General features: G+C 45.5%; 2 protein-coding genes across 6 annotated transcripts; both read right to left on the bottom strand.

Moving 5' to 3' along the window:
• Positions 1 to 614: 614 nt before the first annotated feature.
• Positions 615 to 7,159, bottom strand: LOC109757334 (uncharacterized). Of its 5 annotated transcripts, XM_040397513.3 has the most exons (9): positions 6,817 to 7,143; positions 6,671 to 6,728; positions 6,506 to 6,582; positions 5,251 to 5,335; positions 4,346 to 4,442; positions 4,168 to 4,263; positions 3,996 to 4,079; positions 2,344 to 2,423; positions 615 to 1,319 (listed from the first exon to the last, which is right to left on the bottom strand). In XM_040397513.3, exons 1-9 carry the CDS (start codon positions 6,999 to 7,001, stop codon positions 1,266 to 1,268), a joined length of 816 nt encoding a protein of 271 aa, XP_040253447.1. In that variant the 5' UTR covers positions 7,002 to 7,143; the 3' UTR covers positions 615 to 1,265. The 5 variants fall into 5 exon arrangements, with proteins under 5 accessions (XP_040253447.1, XP_040253451.1, XP_040253449.1 ...); XM_040397517.3 differs by lacking the exon at positions 3,996 to 4,079 and having other exon boundaries at positions 4,207 to 4,263; positions 6,817 to 7,159; XM_040397515.3 differs by lacking the exon at positions 3,996 to 4,079.
• Positions 7,160 to 7,622: 463 nt separating this feature from the next.
• On the bottom strand, positions 7,623 to 11,238 carry LOC109757366 (rhamnogalacturonan I rhamnosyltransferase 4). Its single transcript, XM_020316190.4, has 8 exons — positions 10,889 to 11,238; positions 9,931 to 9,998; positions 9,727 to 9,815; positions 9,488 to 9,641; positions 9,109 to 9,398; positions 8,811 to 9,015; positions 8,577 to 8,734; positions 7,623 to 8,362 (listed from the first exon to the last, which is right to left on the bottom strand). Exons 1-8 carry the CDS (start codon positions 11,157 to 11,159, stop codon positions 8,101 to 8,103), a joined length of 1,497 nt encoding a protein of 498 aa, XP_020171779.1. The 5' UTR covers positions 11,160 to 11,238; the 3' UTR covers positions 7,623 to 8,100.
• Between the last annotated feature and the right edge of the window lie 8,145 nt (positions 11,239 to 19,383).

The following is a 19,383-nucleotide window of genomic DNA, read 5'->3' as shown; positions in this document are numbered from 1 at the left end:
TCCATAGACGAACCAGATCGAAATACAACAGAGGGAGGAGAAATACCTGCCGTAAAGATCAATCGTAGCTAGATGTGCTCTTCTTCATCTCGCACCGCTCGTCGATTTGAGCAGCAGCGTGGATCTAGGTATAAGTTTGAGGGGAACTGCGAGGAGAGAAGCAGGGGAGTGAAGTGGAGGAAGGGGATGAGAGCGAGTGGTTGGATGCGTATGTGAGACGGTGAGTGAATAGAATCACCTCCCGCACCGATGACGAACAGTAGAAGCCGCCGCTCCAGCCAAGTAGGGAGGCCGCACGTGTTCCTTTCTGGTGATGGTGATCTAACCGGCGGTCTAGCGATCGTCCGGTTCTTTTGTACCAGGACTCCTACCCATCCACTGGGATACGGTGGGCCCAGTCGAGAGAAGCCCACCGGGCAGCGAGAGTGATTTAACACAGCAGCACAGAACGCGTAGGAAAAAGGAAAATGCCATCATCGCTAATGGGCTGTATCTATCCTTCTGATCCAAGATGCTTTTGGGATGGGCCGGCGATAACCAACTGCGACGGAGAAGGCGATATTTTTTAGATGAATGAATTTAACAGAGAGAGTTAGCCCAGCACACCTAGGATAGAATAAGGCAGTTATATAGGCGCATGTACTAATTAAGTTCAACACCAAATCACCGGGATTACAACACGCGAACCAAAAGGACAACAGGTAAATTGTCTTCATAGTTGGTCGTTTAAATTCTAAAGGTCGAGGTGGATAACCAAATGCAACCCTGAGGAGCTGAAGGGCGTCATGTGAAAGCTTGCTCAGCCGAGCAACATCACGCTTAACTTCTGAAATCTTCCTAGCCCACTCAACGCCTAGCGTGGGCCCAGCTGGAAGTGACTCAGATACAACCAAGGAAGATATCCGATCACAGATTGAAAAGACAGCACCTATGTAGTTACCGGTGGTCGTTGCTAGCCCTTTGATCCTTTATCTTTCTCAGCTAGTAGGTCAGTAAGCTGTAAGTTGGCCTCCTCTGATCTTTTCAATTCAATATAGTTGTAGTCTTGCAAGACCTTCTTTGGTTATCTTCCATATAGTGTATTGCCTTTTGAGAAACTACATCTATTGTGCTCTGCAAGTTATGTAGGGGAGAGCTCGAGAGCTGGACCGGTGTAGGCGGGTGTCGCAGATGCTCTTTTGAGGGATAAAATGTAACATCAGTCACAAACTGGCCCCTTCGATGTGTCTGAGAGTGATAGCGCGGTGCTGGAAGGTCGAGCTTATCTAATATACCGCCGAGTAGATATGTACCCGAAATCTCAACGATCTCCACATCATCTATGAAAAAGAGAAATTAACTGGGTGAGGATGAAGCTACGATAATTCTGTCAGACAAAGGATATGCATAATTAAATAGGCTGAGCACAGGAAGCATGGTAGAGATCGGGCACAAATGACAGTGTAAAAATGGTACATAACAGTAAATATGAAACGAGGGAATCACTGCCTTCATCTCATTAAACGATAAAGGGCATGTTCGATAGAGCCTAGTTTAACCTAGATGGTAACAGCACATAAACAAAAGCGGGCACATCCTATGCACAGAATTAGAAGATATTTCCACGGATAATGTAGCTGGTGATATCCTGGGGTAAAGGATATTCACCATCACATTCTTCTTTGCAGCGCCCTTGCGAGACGGCCGCTCCTGTATTCAACTACATCTGGGAGATCTCCAAAAGGGAGGTTCATCGCAGCCGCATTTCGCATTTGTTCAGAAAAGTAGTACATATATCTGGTAGACAGATGCCAACCTCTGCTAAGCTTCTTGCCTTTGATTTCTGATTCTTTGATCCGATTTTCAAGGAAGGCGATATGATTTTCCTGGCGCTTTGTTTTTGCATAGTTTATGTCTCTGACAACCGTGTTGGTCATAGTCTCTATGTATCTGACTGCTTTTCAAGGAAGGTGATACGATTTTCAAGGAAGGCGATACGATTTTCATAACTTGTGTTTTGTTACACCACTCAACATTGATGTGCCCTTGAAACTTTTTCAGTAAGGTCATATTATAAGGTACAACATGTCTATTGTCAAGATAGTGACCATTTTTAAACACACGGTGCCCGCTGTCACGACGCCTATACAAAGCGAATCCATTTTCATCTATGGTCGTCATATCTTGAAAACTCTTAGGGAAATGCTTAGAGCAGACGCCTTTTTTCATACAAACACACTTATCATTCATGTCGCCACACGGGCCATGCATCATAAACTCAGAAACTAATGAATACCCCAGTGGATCAACAAGAGGATCTGGGATCTCAGCACACACAAAGGAGTCAATGACATCTGCACTAACCTTTGAATGATCTCCCTTCAACCAAACAAGGATATGAGCATGTGGCAGTCCCCGTTTCTGGAACTCAACGCTGTATAGAACTGAAAAGCAAAAACAACAACAGGTCAAAAAACAGAGAAATACATATGCACTAAGCAGAAAATCTCAGATAGCAGACCGACTGAAAGGGGAAAAGACAGTACCAGCCTTTATAGGACCGTAGGCACGCCCCGACTTAATCTCATCTAGATATTCATCAAGTTTCATGCTAAAGACCCTAACAACAATGTCAGCCCTGACACGCGGCTTTTGTCCAGGTTCTAACAGTAAGGCCTCAGCGATCTCAAGCCACTTTGGATTACACGTAAAAGTAGTAAAAATATCAGGGGCACCATGCACTCGACAGATTGCAAGACCATCTTGGAAGTTCTCCTGAAAGTAACGTTTCCCACCAGTATGACTGGACGGGCAAATAGTTTTTTTTTCAACAGACCAGCCATTGACATAACCCTGGCCAACAGCATCTGTAACACCCTGCATATGCTTAGATCGAAAATCATCCTGGTGCCTAAGTATGTACCAAAGTCGCTGCTCATCAATGCAAGCGCGACAGTCAACAACAATTTGTGAAGACAAAGACCCATAACATAAGTAAGGATTTGGCTGTTCCGGGCGACAATGACACGCATAACAGTAATAGTCCTGCATAGTAACTTTACCCCTGGTCTTTTCCCCGGCCCGCAATCCTTTATATGGAACATCAATTTGGAAACCTCTCTCACCATACGGGAACAACAGTGGATACTGCAATCGCATATAGGCTGGATGCAAAGAATTAATTTGATGCAGCCCTTCAACCCTATCATGTATCATGATATCTCGAGAAGATGCGTCTAAAGTAAAATCACCAACAACCAGGGCCGCCAGCTCATTAGCCGTGGGCAGGTTATACTGTGGACCATCACCTTCACCAGGCGCAATGATCCTAATAGCTATACGCTCAGCTGGATGCTCCTCTAACCTCTCTTTAGCCATCCTAAACTTCTTAACCAAAGAATTGTTCTGGTCAAGCATATCCTTTAAACCCTCCAGAATAGAACGATCTAACTGTCTTGAGGAAGTACCATATACATTGACCGCATTCATCCTATGGTCCACTTCATTAGCAGTGTCATAAATATACATCTCAGCGAATTTAGGCGACTCATCTTTCGATGGCAAAAGAGAACCAATACGGTGATGGACCTGACCACAAATCTTGTAAAGGTTAGGACCCCGCGTACCCTCTAACGAACGATCAATGGTCGCCCCCATAGATGTAAATGCAAACATGCAATTGTATTGTCGTATCTTAGTCAGGAATTGCTTGGAAACACGATCACCATCATAAGATAACAAGCGATTCAAGAAAGCGGGTGGTTCCTTGAAGGGTTTAACAACGACTTTTCCACCTTTGCAACAAAGGTTATAAATGATTTTACGTTGCACCCATGAAGAAGACGACTTGACCCTCTCCTCAAACCAAAAAGAGGCCTTACAATGGGGGCATTGATACTCGGGAGGACCATGGTAAGACCTATCCTTATAGGACGCTACAGAAAATGCAATACTCAGAGGCCAGCCATCATAAGAAAAGGAGAAAGCACAATTATCAAGAACCTAACAGGCAGTACCTTTGAGATTGTCAACAACCTCGGCAGGAAACCCGGTCCAATCAGCTAGCAACTCATCTGGTAACCCATCTATAAACCCAAGATCTACACACGCGTTTGTTGTGAGAAACAACACCCGAAACATACCAACCAAACAAAACAAATATGCACCCACGAACATGCAGACCAGCACCTGTAACACCGTGGTGATGAAGGGTCCTAAGTAACTTACGCCTTTTTCGGTTTCTAGCCGACATGGCAGGAGTCAGAACGGGGAACCAGCCATCCCCTGGGAAACCGGCAGAGCCAACACAAGTGAACACGTGCATACCAAACAAAACATAAACAAACGACCACACAAGACAACGTACTCTTTCTCTTACGAACACCCAGAGCACCAACAGCAGGAGCATGTAACACACGCGACGACGAGCCATCACCAATAATGAGCAGACATGAATGCAAGTACTACATGTTGAGATAAAACAACAACAAAGGCAGAAGATGTAAACACAGACAAATGCCAAAGAGGAGCAACCTAGACAGGATGATTAATTAAAGAACCCTCAATTAATGACAAAGTTGAACTGTTTATTACATAGATCCCTAATAGAACTAATAGAACACTATAATAATTCTGACACAGCCTACCACACTCTCCTAACCAGCCCCTAGAGCTCACGAACCGAACCAACCAACTGCGAGTACAACAGCTGGAGCTGAACACTCGCATTTACACCAGCGGTGTTCCTCTGTCCACCTGAATGCACCAAAGGCCAGGTAGACCGAGCAAGCGCGCCTGCAAGCACCACAGCCGACTGCGCAGCACCTTTATACGCTAGCATGCTCTCATAATTGTAATCCGCAATAACAAAGCCATAAACGCTCTGTAAAAACCGGACCGCCTGATAAGCAGCCTGATCGTATAATGAGGAGCAGCCGTCAAATGAACTGCCCCAGAAAAAATGTGTTTGACACCGTACTACATCTTCCCTAACAAGAACATCGATCTCAACCCCTCCAAGTAGAGAACCATCAGACGCCACCTCTAGAACATATGAATGGAACGGCAGTCGACAGTAGCTCGCAACAGCCTCAAACAGAGGCACACACGAAGAACGCAGGATAAACATGCCTGTAGTAATGACACATTAAGGAAAACCGAGAAAATACCGCGCACACCATACAAAGGGACAAACGCATGAGCATATATACTGAAGGACATGAAAATTAATCTTATAACCAACAACAGGAAATCAATCTGGTTATAGCTTACCGTGCGAAGCAACCAACAACACCACCACGTTACAGGGCCTATCAACACGGCCGGCTCGGAGAAATAACCTCTAGACCAAAACAACCTGCAAAACAGAGAGTAGAAGACAGGCAAACCATCAACAAAGGCAAAACCCAAATCAAAGAGGCAACATAACAAACATATATGAAAGTGGACCTAAAAAACACCTGGAAACACAATCCACCGAACCCATACCAAACACTCTTCCCAATCACAAACGACAATGACATAAAAGCAAGGCAGGACCAAGCCATACCAACCCCAAATCAATGAGATGAGCTATACAATCCTGAACAGGGCTAAACATAAACAACAATGAACTAAACAATCCTCAGCAAGGCTCAACATAAACAACAATGAATTCAAACAAGGCAGGACCAAGTCATATTAACCCAGCTAGACCACACTGCCCAACACAAGATCATGAAGATGCCATGCTTCTCCATTTTTTCAGAAGGCCATTGGACGAATCCAGACACAGCAGGTTGATCCACATGGGACACATTGCAGCAGACAAACCCAAAAGGCACATGCCAGCATGAACCTATGCCTAGACAAACCCAAAAGGCACATGCCAACATGCATCCATGGCTTCCTGAACACAACCCCACATACAAAACAACAAACTCTTTAGTGATCTAGCTAGACCTGGCCAAATCCATGGACATGAAACAAACAAAAATCCCCTACAGAGAAACTAACCAAGGGACCCAGCAAAGCTAAAGATAAGTAAGTCAAAAGCAGATCTTCCCCCAACCCCCTGATAAGTAAAAGGGCAGGTACCTGACAAAATTCGAAAGGAAACAAAAGTTGGTAGAAAACCACCAACAAACAAATCCTATGAACCCAGACAAAGCCAAGCACCTAATGGACTGGTAAAAACAAACATCCATTCCCCAGGAACCTATCCAGAGTAGCAAGATCCAAAAAAGCAGTAAAAGACACACACCTGTCACCTATCACCAGGCAAACAAGACAAAAGCAAGAACAACTAAAATCCACTCAGAAACAAAGGCACGCGCTGGTTCGCCACAACAGCACAAGAATACCATGATCTGTCACCGTGCACACCTACCCTAACGCCAGGCATAGCACAGCGAGCAAAACAGCACACGAACACACCCGACCGACAGGCGTACCACAACGAGCCAACCAGCACACGCACACATGTGCACAAGAGTCAAACAAGGCACAAAAAGGCCTATCAACAAAGAGAAAGGGAAAGTGCAATGACCTGCAGATCCTTGGAGCAAGACGCGAAGACCAGCACGCACACGAGGATGAGCAGGTTTGCTGACCAAGCAGGAGCAACTGCAAAGAACATAGCAGCCGTCAGAAACGTCAAAAGCCCATCTCGGCTGAAGAAGACCACATGGCTCGGGACAAAAGCAAAATTTACCCGCAGATCGAAGAACGGTGCAGCGGATCCAGGCCCAGCAAAGAGGAGAACAGCAGATCTGCAACCAACCCACACCCCAGATCCAAAACTGGTCATACACGATAGATCGAGCGGAGAAAAGAGCAAAGAACCGAGAGGAGAACCACCTTAACCGCGTCACGGCAGCGCGCCGCCATCGGAGCCCGTCGGCGACCAACCCTAGCGACGACTCGCAGACCAGAGCGCAGGAGCACGGAGAGGAGTGAGCACCGAGTCGAAACGAAACGAAAGGAGGACAGGAGGAGAAGAGGCAGGCGACGACGCAGGATAAGGGAGACGACCCACCCACCATGCCCCAAGCCGCCGAACAGTACCGAACCGCTCGAACGAATCACAAACAGCCAACTCGACCGGCGGGGCACACCCCGTACCTGCCGACGAACGACGGCCGAGCACGTCGACGAGTCGCCCCCCCCCCCCCCCCCCTGACGCGTGAAGCGCCCGCACCCACCCACACCCAAACATGCACCCAGAGAGAGGAGAGCCACCCACCCACGTTGGCGCTTCTGGTACCACCTGTAAACGAGAGGGGCGAACGGGAGGAGCACCACACCGCAACTCCCTCCCCCCGACACGTGAAGCGCCCGCACCCACCCACACCCAAACATGCACCCAGCGAGAGGAGAGGCACCCACGTTGGCGTTTCTGGTCCCACCTGTAAACGAGAGGGGCGAACGAGAGGAGCACCACACCGAATCATAACTGGAGCGAACGAACGGACAGGATCACGACGCGTCAGCTTGGACCAACAGATCGGACGGTCAGCATTCAGATCGATCTGGGAAGCCTCCTATTCCGGCACAAATCAAGAATTGAGATGGTGTGCGGCACCTGTGTAGTACGTCTACAAAACATGCATGCCATAGTGTCATATCAGCTGAATGCCTTGCATCGGCATGCCAGTCATTTGCACTTACAAAAAAGATGCAGTGCATTTTCCATTCGAGGAGTTCAACACATGTACATCAAAAGCAAATGCTGCAATCTAACACTACAACATAGCATCTGGTGCGACACATTACAGTTCACTCACATGATGCACTTACAGCTGAGTAAGGCCGCACCATCAGATATCCTGAAGTACTGGGAAACCCTCATCAAGCCTCTGGGTGGCATAGGCTCCTTCACCCCCCGTGTGGATCATCCAATCCAGAAGAATACTCTGCTAAGCTATACGTTGCTCATGATGTTACAACTTCATGAGTGGAGGCTCGGCTAAAAAATATGAGCATGTCTTAGGTACATGAGGTGGCTGCTGAAGACTGTTATGCCACTACTGCAGTCAGTTGATCAGGTTACTAGGATGGGCATCTAGATGTGGCTGTCAAACCGTGTTACCGTTTTTAACTTCAGCCTTCTATACCGATCAATCGGGCACCCAAGTGTAGTGTTTATGTCTCGGTATGTTTTAGCTTTTCTCTTCTCTTTCTAGCAGGCCCAAGACACTCATAAGGGTTTGCATAGAAGTAGTCTTCTTCCTTAGGCTGCCCTGCGATGACTTTTCTTCTCGTGGGCTGGCTCATTCGGCCCTCATGTAGCTCCTTGACAGCAGTACAGAATTCATTCCATGACAGCTCCTGGTCTTCAAAAAGATCTATAAGCTCAACCAGCTTCTTCCTATCAAGCTGTATAGTCCTGTGGAAGCCCATAAACCTGCATTTGCAACATATACACCTCTCAGTTAACCTAGGGGTGTTCATTTTACTCTTGCTCATTATAGCTGCGATTCTTCAAAGCAAACATCTACATCCATACGATAGCTGTACAACACTAGACTTCCCACCCAGCTAATCATGTCATAATAACACATACACATGGTGGCAAGAAGAAAATATGCTCATATTAGGAAGGTCAGAAATAGACATGCCTGCGGTGTCCTTCCACAACTTTAGCCATGTTTCCATCATTACTGGGAATAAAGACATCACTCGCGACAGAAACAAGATAGTCCAGGGCTGCCATTTGAGTCGAGTGTTTTTGGAAGAGGTGTAGCTCATCTTCAAATAAAAGCATCTCCTTACGCACCTACAGTTTGAATATCAGATAAGCATCATTTTAGTGTTAGCAAGAAATTCTGGATGTTAAATTATGATCTGCTTACGATGTTAGGGAACTCTGCCTTTAATGCAGCTAATCTTTTTTCACCACCATAGATTTCACCTGAGGCAATATATATCCTAGTGTCCCTGGGGAAACCAAGAGCTTTGAGCACTAATGTTGTTTCCCCAGGTGTAAGCGGGCAGAGTCCCTCGAGCCTTTTCTTCTCAGAGTCTATTTCCTTTTCTTTCCACCAGGGATATGCATACCTGAGGTCCAAAGAACAGACAAAAATGAACATTCAATACAAAGTATGGGAGGACAAAGAATGGTTAACTGAAAAGCTGTATCGCCGAAGGAACCTCATTCTCGTGAGCTCTGCTGTTTCTTGACCAGAACATCCGTGTGTACAGCCAGAGAAGGCGAGCATATCCATCTCATATCTCAGATGAAGCACAACAAAAGATCCAGTTTTCCTGAGACTCGATATCATCTTGTTGCCTAGGGCCTCAATGGATGGTGTAAATCTTAATGCATTGTAGTTAACATGGCAGCGAAGCTTTTGGAGCCTCAGAGGAAGGCCATTGTTCGCAAGGCGAGAATCTGTCCTGCTAAAACGTATAACCTTGTGCTTTCGTACAAGAGGCAAGATCTGGAAGGAAGACAGCTCTGACTGTAAGAATCAAGCAGAGGATAGGACAGAAGTATAAATCTATCTCTTGGAGGAAGATTACTTCTAACCTGTCTCAAATAGTATTTCTCACTAGACCAGCTGACTGGTTGCATTGATAATGGAACTTTCCCATTAAACTTCTGTGGGAGTTCTCTGATAACCTTCACCTCATCTCTTAAAGAATAGATGAAATGATTCACATCAAATATATCTCCAAAATCACTGCAAAGTACAAATACATCGAGTCAGCAATTGCAAGTTCTAACTGCATAATCAACCACAGAAAGGAAGTGTGAGAACCACACACCTAGGATCAGCCCAGAAGGATTGCTTATCAAGTTCAGGTACAACCATGGTCAGATTCAAATAGCGTGCTACAGTTACCATGTCACAGATCTGCACAAGAGAAGCTTTCATGGAGCATTAGCAGAGCATAGGTGGACACTATAGCTGTAGATGAAAGCTAACATTTCAGTAACACAAGACCAGAGAGTTTGCATTCATTACTAACCGCAGCTCGCATTTGGTTCAGACCGCCATTGCATGAAATAAGAAGATAACCGTTACTTTTGTAAGATCCTACAGGAGAGAAAGAAAGATTTACTCTGCCTGAACTTATCATTGTGCCAGCGTAAACAGCTCTGCTACTATCAAAATCACTACCAGTTGATGCTGCATATATGTCAAAATCAAACTACACAGTAGGCTCAGGTAAAGATGAGGAAACTGTATTCTTGAGCAATAAAATTTACTGCAAAGGGAGCTACAAACAGTTTCTGTTGGATGTATCATCAACATGGTGATTAGAACCTCACTGTGTAACAGGTTAAAACTTCCACGTTGCCGAAACATAAAGTTTTCCTTAAATACCAATTATCTCCATGTCTACAACAGATATTAGACCTAGCATTCCTATGCAAACGACACAAATGCACCTTGTCAACAAGCCAAAACACAAATTAAGACCCCACTTTTTGGCGTAAGGACTCGCATCGCAGGACCAAAGCGACCCCAACTCACCAACTAACTGGAAACAGCATAAGACAACACCAAAACAATCAATTATTCTCTAGCCAGTCTCCCTCACAAGAGCCCATCGAAATCCATTTTTGACCAACCCATCAAATCGGCATTGAAAACTAAAAGAACCAAGACACGCACTAATTAAGAGAAATCATGCAACTATGAACTCACAACTTCGGCAATCATGAATTTCCGAACATCCCAATGGCACCAGATTAACGATCTACACCAAGAATGACTCAAATTGGCTGGGCTCGTTCGTTCAATTCCCGGTAAACGATTCGATCCTGTCTAAGGAATGCTGTCAGCAACCACATTTGGACTGCCGCTACTGAGATAGCGATCCCCTCAGCGGAGGACTAGAGTAGGTAGGACCAGATTCCAATAACCCAAACCAGAACAAAGAATCGCCGAACGGCGAGATCAAGAAGACAAGAACCACTTACTCCTGGTAGGTAGAGCTGGGTGCGCAAGGTCCCCTACATCGTCGGAGGCGACGGCGGTTACGGCGGAGGCGGTTGCAGAGGCATTGCGGTTCCCTATGCAGGACGGGCGGGCGGCGCGGAGCGGCGAGAGGGGAAGACCGAAGAAGGTGGAGAGCTGGAGGAGCGCCGTCCAGAGCACTATGCTGGAGGCGACCCGCACCGCCCAGCGCAACAAACCGACACCGCCTATGCGGCGGCGGATCACCGGAAGCGGGGCCTTTTGCTTGGCCATAGGGGCTTCGACTCCGACTCCTATGGCCACTAACTAGTGGTCGTGTATACAAGCGCAGGACGGCCAGGAGCGTTCGTTGTTCTGCCACAGACTGGGCTTAACTGCGGGGTGGGTGTGATTGGTAGTACAGGTAGTAATTATCTTTTTTTTTTAGAATCAATAGTAATTATCTTTTGATAATCACTACTGTATGTAGGGATTAAAAGCATCTCCGGCAAGAGCCTCTATTCTAGGCCAACTTAAAACAAACCCCACTATTTTAAACCAAAGGCTGAATAGAGATTACTCAAAATTCACCAACAATAAAAATGTAAATGCCTGGTTACACTCATCTTATGATCGCACGCACACACGAGCACCCGACCCCTATAAGCACCTCCGAAAGATTGTAACGGCAGATATTGAGATAACGAAGTCATTACAAATGCTTTTTAGTTGTCAGACACACCATATCACTGTAAGAGACTAGCGCAGAAAACACTGAAATAAGTCAAGAAAAATGGGACAACCCATGCCAAGTCTAAAACTTGAACCGGATGAATATATTTCACCACAAGAAACATAGTCATCCAGCTATGCTCAATTCGCCTAATAATCAAATGTTTGCGTCCTTGAATCATCTTTTTTCCTTTTGATCCAGACTATTCATATTTTTTTTCAATTTTTCAACGCGCGCGGGGGGGGGGGGGGGGGGATGCCCCACCCGAATCTTTATATATTTTTGATGGGGCAAGCCCCACATTGGTAATAGTAGCGGTTTACACGCGTAGCCAGGAGGCTAACTCAAGAGAAGGATTACAGAGGAAGAGGGGGAGGGACCAAGACACACAGGATCAACCCACACCACGCACACCATGGGGGTGGGGTGGGGGGCAAACGCACGGAGCCAGACTTCGACATCCCTGCGATCAGGCACACGCAGGCTGCCACGCCAGAGTATCGGGTCCTCCCTGCAACCACTCAGGACACCGAACAAGGGGGGGTGCTAGCCTCAGAAACACCACCCCGTTCTTGTGCTTCCAGAGTCGCCAGCAACAAAGCTGGACGAAGACGGCGGGGGAAGTGCTACTTGTGAGCTGCGTTTGGATTTTCCCCAAAGAGGAGGGGAGATGCAGTACAGTAGAGATAAGTATTTCCCTCAGTGAGAACCAAGGTTTATTGAACCAATAGGAGAATCAGGCAAAGCCTCGTGAACAGCACCACCACACACAAAATCAAATACTTGCACCCAACGTGGGCAAGAGGGTTGGCAATCCCCTTGAACTCGTTACTTACAAGGATCAAATCTTGTAGTGGTATATAGATAAATTGCAAAACAAAATAAAAGAAATAAAATTGCAGCAAAGGTATTTTGGATTTTATAATATGATAAATAGACCGGGGCCATAGTTTTCACTAGAGGCTTCTCTCTCGAAAACATAGCATACGGTGGGTGAACAAATTACTATTGGGCAATTGATAGAAAAGCACATAATGCCTGCATCTGCTACTGTTACTCCACCAGTCGACCGTTATCCAACATGCATCTATAGTACTAAGTTCATGAAAAATGGAGTAACACCTTAAGCAAGATGACATGATGTAGACAAAGTAAACCTAATCAATATGAATAAACCCCGTCGTTCTATCCTTAATGGAAACAATACAAATAAGTGTCTTGTCCCCTTCTGTCACTGGGAAATAGAGCACCACAAGATTGAACCCATTACAAAGCACCTCTCCCACTAAAGATAAATCAATCTAGTTGGCCAAACCAAATGAATAGATCGGAGAGAAATACAAACAATCATGCATAATAAAGTTCATAAAACACTCAATTACTTCTCATGAATATTCAGATAATAAACCCACAATTCACCAGATCCCAACAAACACACCACAAAAGAAGATTACATCGGATAGAACTCCAAAAACACCGAGGAGAACATTGTATTGAAGATCAAAGAGAGAGAAGAAGCCATCTAGCTACTAGCTATGAACCCGTAGGTCTGTGGTGAACTACTCACGCATCATCGGAAGGCGGCAAGGATGATGTAGAAGCCCTCAGTGATCGATTCCCCCTCGGCCCCTCCCACAGAGTACCAGAAAAGACCTCCATATGAGATCGTGGAAGAACAGAAGCTTGCTGCGGCAGAAAAGTGTTTCGGGTGGCTCTTTGTTGGTTTGGGAATATTTCTGAATTTACAGAGGTGGAATTAGGTCAAGGGGTGCTACGGGGGTCCCACAAGCTCAGGGGCGCGCCATGTGAGCTTGTGGCTCTCCCGTAGCTCTTCTGGCCTCCTCCCGAACCTTCCAGGGTCCTTTCTGGTCCAGAAAAATCATCATAAAGTTTCATCGCGTTTGGACTTCGTTTGGTACTGATTTTATAAAAAGCCAACAACAAGCAAAAAAATGAACTGACACTGGGCACTAGATTAATAGGTTAGTCCCAAAAAATAATATAAAATAGCATATAAATGCATATAAAGCATCCAAGATTGATAATATAATAGCATGGAACAATATTTTTTTTTAGATATGTCAGAGATGTATCAGCATCCACAAGCTTAATTCCTGCTCGTCCTCGAGTAGGTAAATGATAAAAATAGATTTTTTGATGTGGAATGCTACCTAACATGTTTATCATGTAATCTTTTTTACGGAATGAATATTAAGATCCGGGTGATCCAAAGGAATAGTATATAATTTGATATAAAGACATCAATAGCAGGCATACCAACAAACAATCATGCCTTTCAAAATAGAAATGCTAAAGAACGCTATCCCTACAAAATCCTACAAAATCATATAGTCTTGTCATGCTCGGTCTTCCTAACATAAAGTATTAATCATGAACTACCCCGATGACAAGTCGAGCAATTGCATCATGCTTTTTAAGGCGCTTCAACTTTTTCAACCTCACACAATACATGAGCGTGAGCCATGGATATAGCACTATGGATGGAATAGAATGCGGTGATAGAGATCAATAAGGGGAAGTCAAAATGGAAGATAGTCTCGCATCGATGCGGCTAATCAACGGGTTATGGAGATGCCCATCAATTGATGCCAATACGAGGAGTAGGGATTGCCATGCAACGAATGCACTAAGAGCTATAAGAGTATGAAAGCTCCACGGGAACTAAGTGGGTGTGCATCCAACTTGCTTGCTCATGAAGCCCTCGGACATTTGAGGAAGCATTAGGACCGGGAGTATATCGACCAGGGGGGTGAATGGGAGATTCAATTTTTCTTTCGAAAGCTTTGATACTTAACCCAAACACATCAGCGGAATAGAGTATCGAGAGAAATGCACTGAATTAGTTTTCTTCATCAGAGGCATATTCATCGAGAAAAGCATTTACAACAGAACAAGCTTGATAGATTATAGGTTTAACTACAACGAGGGTTATGCAGCAAGCAACCAGATGTAACAAAATGAGACATAGCATAGCTGAATTTGAGAGAAATGCAACTAAATGATTACACAAGTAAAACAAAGGTACTGACTGGCAACGAAGGAGTGTAGACGAGGGTGATGATAGAAACAAACACAGATACACATGATGAGGGCCACAGAACAGGATAAATGATCAGGTAAACTATCGGCACAGAGCACAAATGAAAAACTACTAAATGAAATGCAGTAGAGAGGATATAACCAGTGGTGCTCGATGGCGACAAGAGATTTGGTAGACCAGTTCACCCTTTCGGTTGGAGGGGCTGTGACTTAACACGGAAGATAAACTCTCTTCACCCTATTCTCCTTCAACGCAGAGCAGATCAGATTCAGGTTGATTTCACTCATGGTAGATCCTTGTTGGCGATCTCCAAACCTTCGGTCAACCTTCACGAACCACAATCACTCTTGGTTGCTGAAGACCAGGCTCGGTGAAGACAACAACTCTTCAACACTCGAAGCCAAACCTATCCATCTAGAGAGTGCACAGCTCTCAAGAGTAATAGGAATAAGAACTCTCACTCAGAACTGCTGTGATGCTAAACCACTGTCTAAGTTTGGGCTCTTGGTTTTCTCTTGGTGGATCTTAAACTCAAATCACTCGGAGAGGGGTTGCTCAAATCAATCTTCTCAGAAATATCAAGCGGAGCAGCCAACGGACAATGTTGGAGCGGGGTGGCTATTTATAGCCGCAGACTTCCCAAATGGGAAATGACCAAATTAGACATCAGCCTCAGCCAATGGCTGAACGACACGATTCCAACTGTCGGATTTGAGCACAATGGTAACATTTCTTGCGGAGCAAGAAATGCTAACTCCTCGGTCCGAGGCAAATCTCTCGCAGTAAAGAAGATCATAGTCTCTTGTTGGCAAGTATTTGCTCGGAGCACAAAGAGATTTCTCTTGCAACTTTCATAGGGTTTGGCTAAGCATCACAACGTATCTAAGCATCGAGAACCTATACCCCTCTTAATAGTATGGAGTTCCGGTGACTCAAATGAATGAAAGAAGAACAACTAAATGAATGCTACGTCTTCACATGGTCTTCGACTTCCATCGCTGCAGTCAATTTCTTCGAACGACAGTACCGAAACAAAAGCTTTGATTCAACAGTAAATCTTCGAGGGGTCAATTTCTTCTCATCAACCTTCTCGACTCTATCACTTCAACAAGTATAGCTCATTTTTCTCTGCAACGCAGTTGTGCTTTAGTGAAGTTCCTCGAACTTAGCACCTGAAACAACATATTCTTCGGTTGTATACGGACTTTTTCTCTCTGTATGCACTAGCAAACCAATTAGTCCATACCTGTTTCTGTCAACAATCTCCAAAACACATGGTAGGCAGATATGGCACCAACAATCTCCCCCTTTTTGGATGATTGTTGACAAAACAGATCACATCGAATGATAGTTAAGGAAGAAATATAATGCAAAGAATAATAAAGAGATGAGAGATAATTACGAAGATAAAGCATTCTCCCCCTTAAGATATGAAGGAAATATGCCCTAGAGGCAATAATAAAGTTATTATTTATTTCCTTATTTCATGATAAATGGTTATTATTCATGCTAGAATTGTATTAACCGGAAACATAATACATGTATGAATACATAGACAAAACAGAGTGTCACTAGTATGCCTCTACTTGACTAGCTCGTTAATCGAAGATGGTTGAGTTTCCTAGCCATGGACATGAGTTGTCATTTGATTAACGGGATCACATCATTAGGAGAATGATGTGATTGACTTGACCCATTCCGTTAGCTTAGCACTTGATCGTTTAGTATGTTTCTATTGCTTTCTTCATGACTTATACATGTTCCTATGACTATGAGATTATGCAACTCCCGTTTACCGAAGCAACACTTTGTGTGCTACCAAACGTCACAACGTAACTGGGTGATTATAAAGGTGCTCTACAGGTGTCTCCGAAGGTACTTGTTGGGTTGGCGTATTTCGAGATTAGGATTTGTCACTCCGATTGTCGGAAAGGTATCTATGGGCCCACTCGGTAATGCACATCACTTAAGCCTTGCAAGCATTGCAACTAATGAGTTAGTTGAGGGATGATGTATTACAGAACGAGTAAAGAGACTTGCCGGTAACGAGATTGAACTAGGTATTGAGATACCGACGATCGAATCTCGGGCAAGTAACATACCGATGACAAAAGGAACAACATATGTTGTTATGCGGTTTGACCGATAACGATCTTCGTAGAATAAGTGGGAGCCAATATGAGCATCCAGGTTCCGCTATTGGTTATTGACTGGAGACATGTCTCGGTCATGTCTACATAGTTCTCGAACCCGTAGGGTCCGCATGCTTAAAGTTTCGATGACAGTTATATTATGAGTTTATATGTTTTGATGTACCGAATGTTGTTCGGAGTCCCGGATGTGATCACGGACATAACAAGGAGTCTCGAAATGGTCGAGACATGAAGATTGATATATTGGACGACTATATTCGGACACCGGAATGGTTCCGGGGGTTATCGGATATATACCGGAGTACCGGAACCCCCCCCGGAGGTTAGTGGGCCTCATGGGCCCAATTGGTGGAAGAGGAGAGGCGGCCAAGGGGCAGCCGCGCGCCCCTCCCCCCCCCCAAGTCCGAATTGGACAAGGAGGGGGGCGGCGCCCCCCCTTTCCTTTCCCCCTCTCTCTCCTTACCTCTCCACTCCTAATCCAACAAGGAAAAGGGAGGGGGAGTAGGATTCCTCCTGGCGCGCCCCTCCTGGCCGGCCGCCTCTCCCCCCTTGCTCCTATATACGGGGGCAGGGGGCACCCTAGAGACACAACAATTGATCTGTTGATCTTTTAGCCGTGTGCGGTGCCCCCCCTCCACCATAGTCCACCTCGATAATACTGTAGCGGTGCTTAGGCGAAGCCCTGCGTCGGTAGAACATCATCATTGTCACCACGCCGTCGTGCTGACGAAACTCTCCCTCAACACTCGGCTGGATCGGAGTTCGAGGGACGTCATCGGGCTGAACGTGTGCTGAACTCGGAGGTGCCGTGCGTTCGGTACTTGATCGGTCGGATCGTGAAGACGTACGACTACATCAACCGCGTTGTGCTAACGCTTCCGCTTTCGGTCTACGAGGGTACGTGGACAACACTCTCCCCTCTCATTGCTATGCATCACCATGATCTTGCATGTGCGTAGGAATTTTTTTGAAATTACTACGTTCCTCAACAGTGGTACTAGAGCCTGGTTTTATGCGTTGATATAATATGCACGAGTAGAACACAAGTGAGTTGTGGGCAATATAAGTCATACTGCTTACCAGCATGTCACACTTTGGTTCGGCGGTATTGTTGGATGAAGTGGCCCGGACCGACATTACGCGTACGCTTACGCGAGACTGGTTTTACCGCCGTGCTATGCACACAGGTGACTAGCGGGTGTCAGTTTCTCCAACTTTAGTTGAACTGAGTGTGGCTACGCCCGGTCGTTGTGAAGGTTAAAACAACACCAACTTGACAAACTATCGTTGTGGTTTTGATGCGTAGGTAAGAACGGTTCTTGCTCAGCCCGTAGCAGCCACGTAAAACTTGCAACAACAAAGTAGAGGACGTCTAACTTGTTTTTGCAGGGCATGTTGTGATGTGATATGGTCAAGGCATGATGCTATATTTTATTGTATGTGATGATCATGTTTTGTAACCGAGTTATCGGCAACTGTCAGGAGCCATATGGTTGTCGCTTTATTGTATGCAATGCAATCGCCCTGTAATGCTTTACTTTATCACTAAGCGGTAGCGATAGTCGTAGAAGCATAAGTTGGCGAGACGACAACGATGCTACGATGGAGATCAAGGTGTCGCGCCGGTGACGATGGTGATCATGACGGTGCTTCGAAGATGGAGATCACAAGCACAAGATGATGATGGCCATATCATATCACTTATATTGATTGCATGTGATGTTTATCTTTTATGCATCTTATCTTGCTTTGATTGACGGTAGCATTATAAGATGATCTCTCACTAAATTATCAAGGTATAAGTGTTCTCCCTGAGTATGCACTGTTGCGAAAGTTCTTCGTGCTGAGACACCACGTGATGATCGGGTGTGATAGGCTCTACGTTCAAATACAACGGGTGCAAAACAGTTGCACACGCGGAATACTCAGGTTAAACTTGACGAGCCTAGCATATAGCAGATATGGCCTCGGAACACTGAGACCGAAAGGTCGAGCGTGAATCATATAGAAGATATGATCAACATAGTGATGTTCACCATTGAAACTACTCCCACTACAAAAAAATACACTTCCGTGATGATACGTGTTTGTCACAGTAGGTCGCGTTTTCTGTCATGCATGTACATCCAGGACGATTTTATGACAGAATCAAGATAGTCATACCTGTGCTGTCGTAGAAGTGTTCCATGACATTACCAAAATTATCATCACGGAAGTGTCCACTTCCATGACGATAAATCGCGCGTCACAGAAGTGCTTTCGTCAAGGGTGACCGACACGTGGCATCCACCGTAACGGAACGCCGTTAAGCTATCGGGTCGGGTTTGGATCCGATAACCCGTTAACAGCCCCGACCAATGGGGATTTTCCACGTGTAAAATCATCATTTACTGGAGGAAACACGTGTCGGCTCATCGTTGGACAGATGTCATCCACTCATTGGACAAAAGGCGCCTATGATACGTCGACACGTGGCACGGCCCAACAGAGGCCCATTCCTGTGAAAAGGCCGGCCCGTTTGACTTGGTCAAAAGGTGGCGGGCCGGCCCATGGAAAGCCTGTTAACGGCCT

This window comes from Aegilops tauschii, chromosome 4 (assembly GCF_002575655.3).
Source record: "Aegilops tauschii subsp. strangulata cultivar AL8/78 chromosome 4, Aet v6.0, whole genome shotgun sequence".
NCBI classification, from domain to species: domain Eukaryota; kingdom Viridiplantae; phylum Streptophyta; class Magnoliopsida; order Poales; family Poaceae; genus Aegilops; species Aegilops tauschii.
Note: the sequence above shows the minus strand (reverse complement) of the source record. Positions and strands in the feature narration are given on the sequence as shown.